General features: G+C 46.8%; 1 protein-coding gene across 1 annotated transcript; it reads left to right on the forward strand.

Annotated features, from left to right (window-relative positions):
* Positions 1–223: 223 nt before the first annotated feature.
* On the forward strand, positions 224–1,235 carry LOC141737396 (olfactory receptor 6E1-like). The gene is given in 3 exon segments (XM_074572086.1): positions 224–436; positions 439–1,050; positions 1,053–1,235. Coding segments are annotated over 3 exon segments (1,008 nt in total).
* The last annotated feature ends 296 nt before the right edge of the window (positions 1,236–1,531 follow it).

Consider the following 1,531-nt stretch of genomic DNA (forward strand, 5'->3'; position numbering starts at 1 on the left):
TTAATCTCTTCTGTTCTGGAGAAACAATCCTTTGTGAGTGTTTGAAAAAGGTGGAAAGAAGACAACTAATTCTCTGAGGCCTCTAACAGAAATGTGAAACAGAAACCAGGGTGTGAGCCGTACTCTCTGTGTTATATAGGGAGACTGAGGGAAAGGAGAAAAAGCAGAAAAGGACAGAACTTTTCATACAGACTGTGAAATTACCACACTTGATTTTTTTGCCATGTTCCTGTCTCAGCTGGGTGAACTGAAATTTATCACAGGACCAGAAAATGCAACGGCAGTTACTGAGTTCATCCTAGAGGGTTTCTCAGGGCTTGATCAAAGACTACAGCTATTTCTCTCTCTGGTCCTTCTGCTCATATACCTGACAACAGTGATGGGGAATGCAACCATCATTTTCCCTGTGTGCATGGGTCACCGCGGGCAAACCCCTCCCGGTACTTTTTCATCAGCAATCTGTCCTTCCTGGAAATCTGGTTTACATCCTCCACAAGCACCAAATTGCCTGTGATCCTGGGTTCTGGTAGGAGAACAATCTCACTAAGCAGCTGCTTTGCCCAATCCTATTTCTGTTTTGCCCTGGGCACTACAGAGATTGTTCTACTTGTTGTCATGACCTTTGACCGCTACGTTGCCATCTGCCAGCCTTTGCGTTATGCTGCCATCATGAAGCCTCAGCTCTGCATCCACCTGGTTGTTGCTGCTTGGGTCATGGGCACCACACTCTTGAGTTACTCTCTGGTCCTCCTCTACAAGCTGACTTTCTGGGGCTCGAAGAAGATCCACCATTTTTTTTTCGACAGCTTCCCCTTGTTCAAATTGTCCTGCTCTGACACCAGCCAGCTTTGGAAAATGAACTCTATTTTTTCATCATTTGTCATGCTGGGTTCCTTATGTTTAACTCCGGCATTTTACACAGGCATCCTTTTCTGTCTTCTACACCTTCCAGGAGCCTCTGGGAGGAAAAAAGCTTTTACTACATGTTCTTCCCATCTCACCACCTTGGCCATTGCCTATGGGCGCTGCATTGCTCTCTGTGTGCATCCTTGCAGGGTTCCTACGTTTCCTTGCAGGCAAACGGAATGGTAGCTTTGCTAAACCCATTCTTACATCCGTTCATCTACAGTCTTAGAAACAAGACCGTGATACTGGCCCGGAATGAAGCCATTGCCCATGCAACAATAAAGCTTTTCGCCTTATCACGATGCATTTCTGGACAGCAATTCCCATGATCTGCTATCAAATGTTAATGCCCTGCCCCAGCTGCTCCCAGACCCACCACAGGAGAACCACCTGGAACCCATCTCCAGAAACCAAGAAGAGCACAAAGGCACAGTGGCAGATGGGAACCCAAATTACAGGCTCCTGAGGAATGAACACCTTGTCCCACTTATTATGGGAAGTTTAGGGGAGGACACGACCAGTGCAGTCTGTCTTGTCTCCTCATTAAACTTAATTTCTACCTCTTTTCCATGTGAGTGAATCTTCTGTGTGAACGTGTGAGCACGGTGGTGTGAGTGCAGCAGCC

Source organism: Larus michahellis, unplaced genomic scaffold (assembly GCF_964199755.1).
Source record: "Larus michahellis unplaced genomic scaffold, bLarMic1.1 SCAFFOLD_117, whole genome shotgun sequence".
In the NCBI taxonomy this organism is placed as follows: domain Eukaryota; kingdom Metazoa; phylum Chordata; class Aves; order Charadriiformes; family Laridae; genus Larus; species Larus michahellis.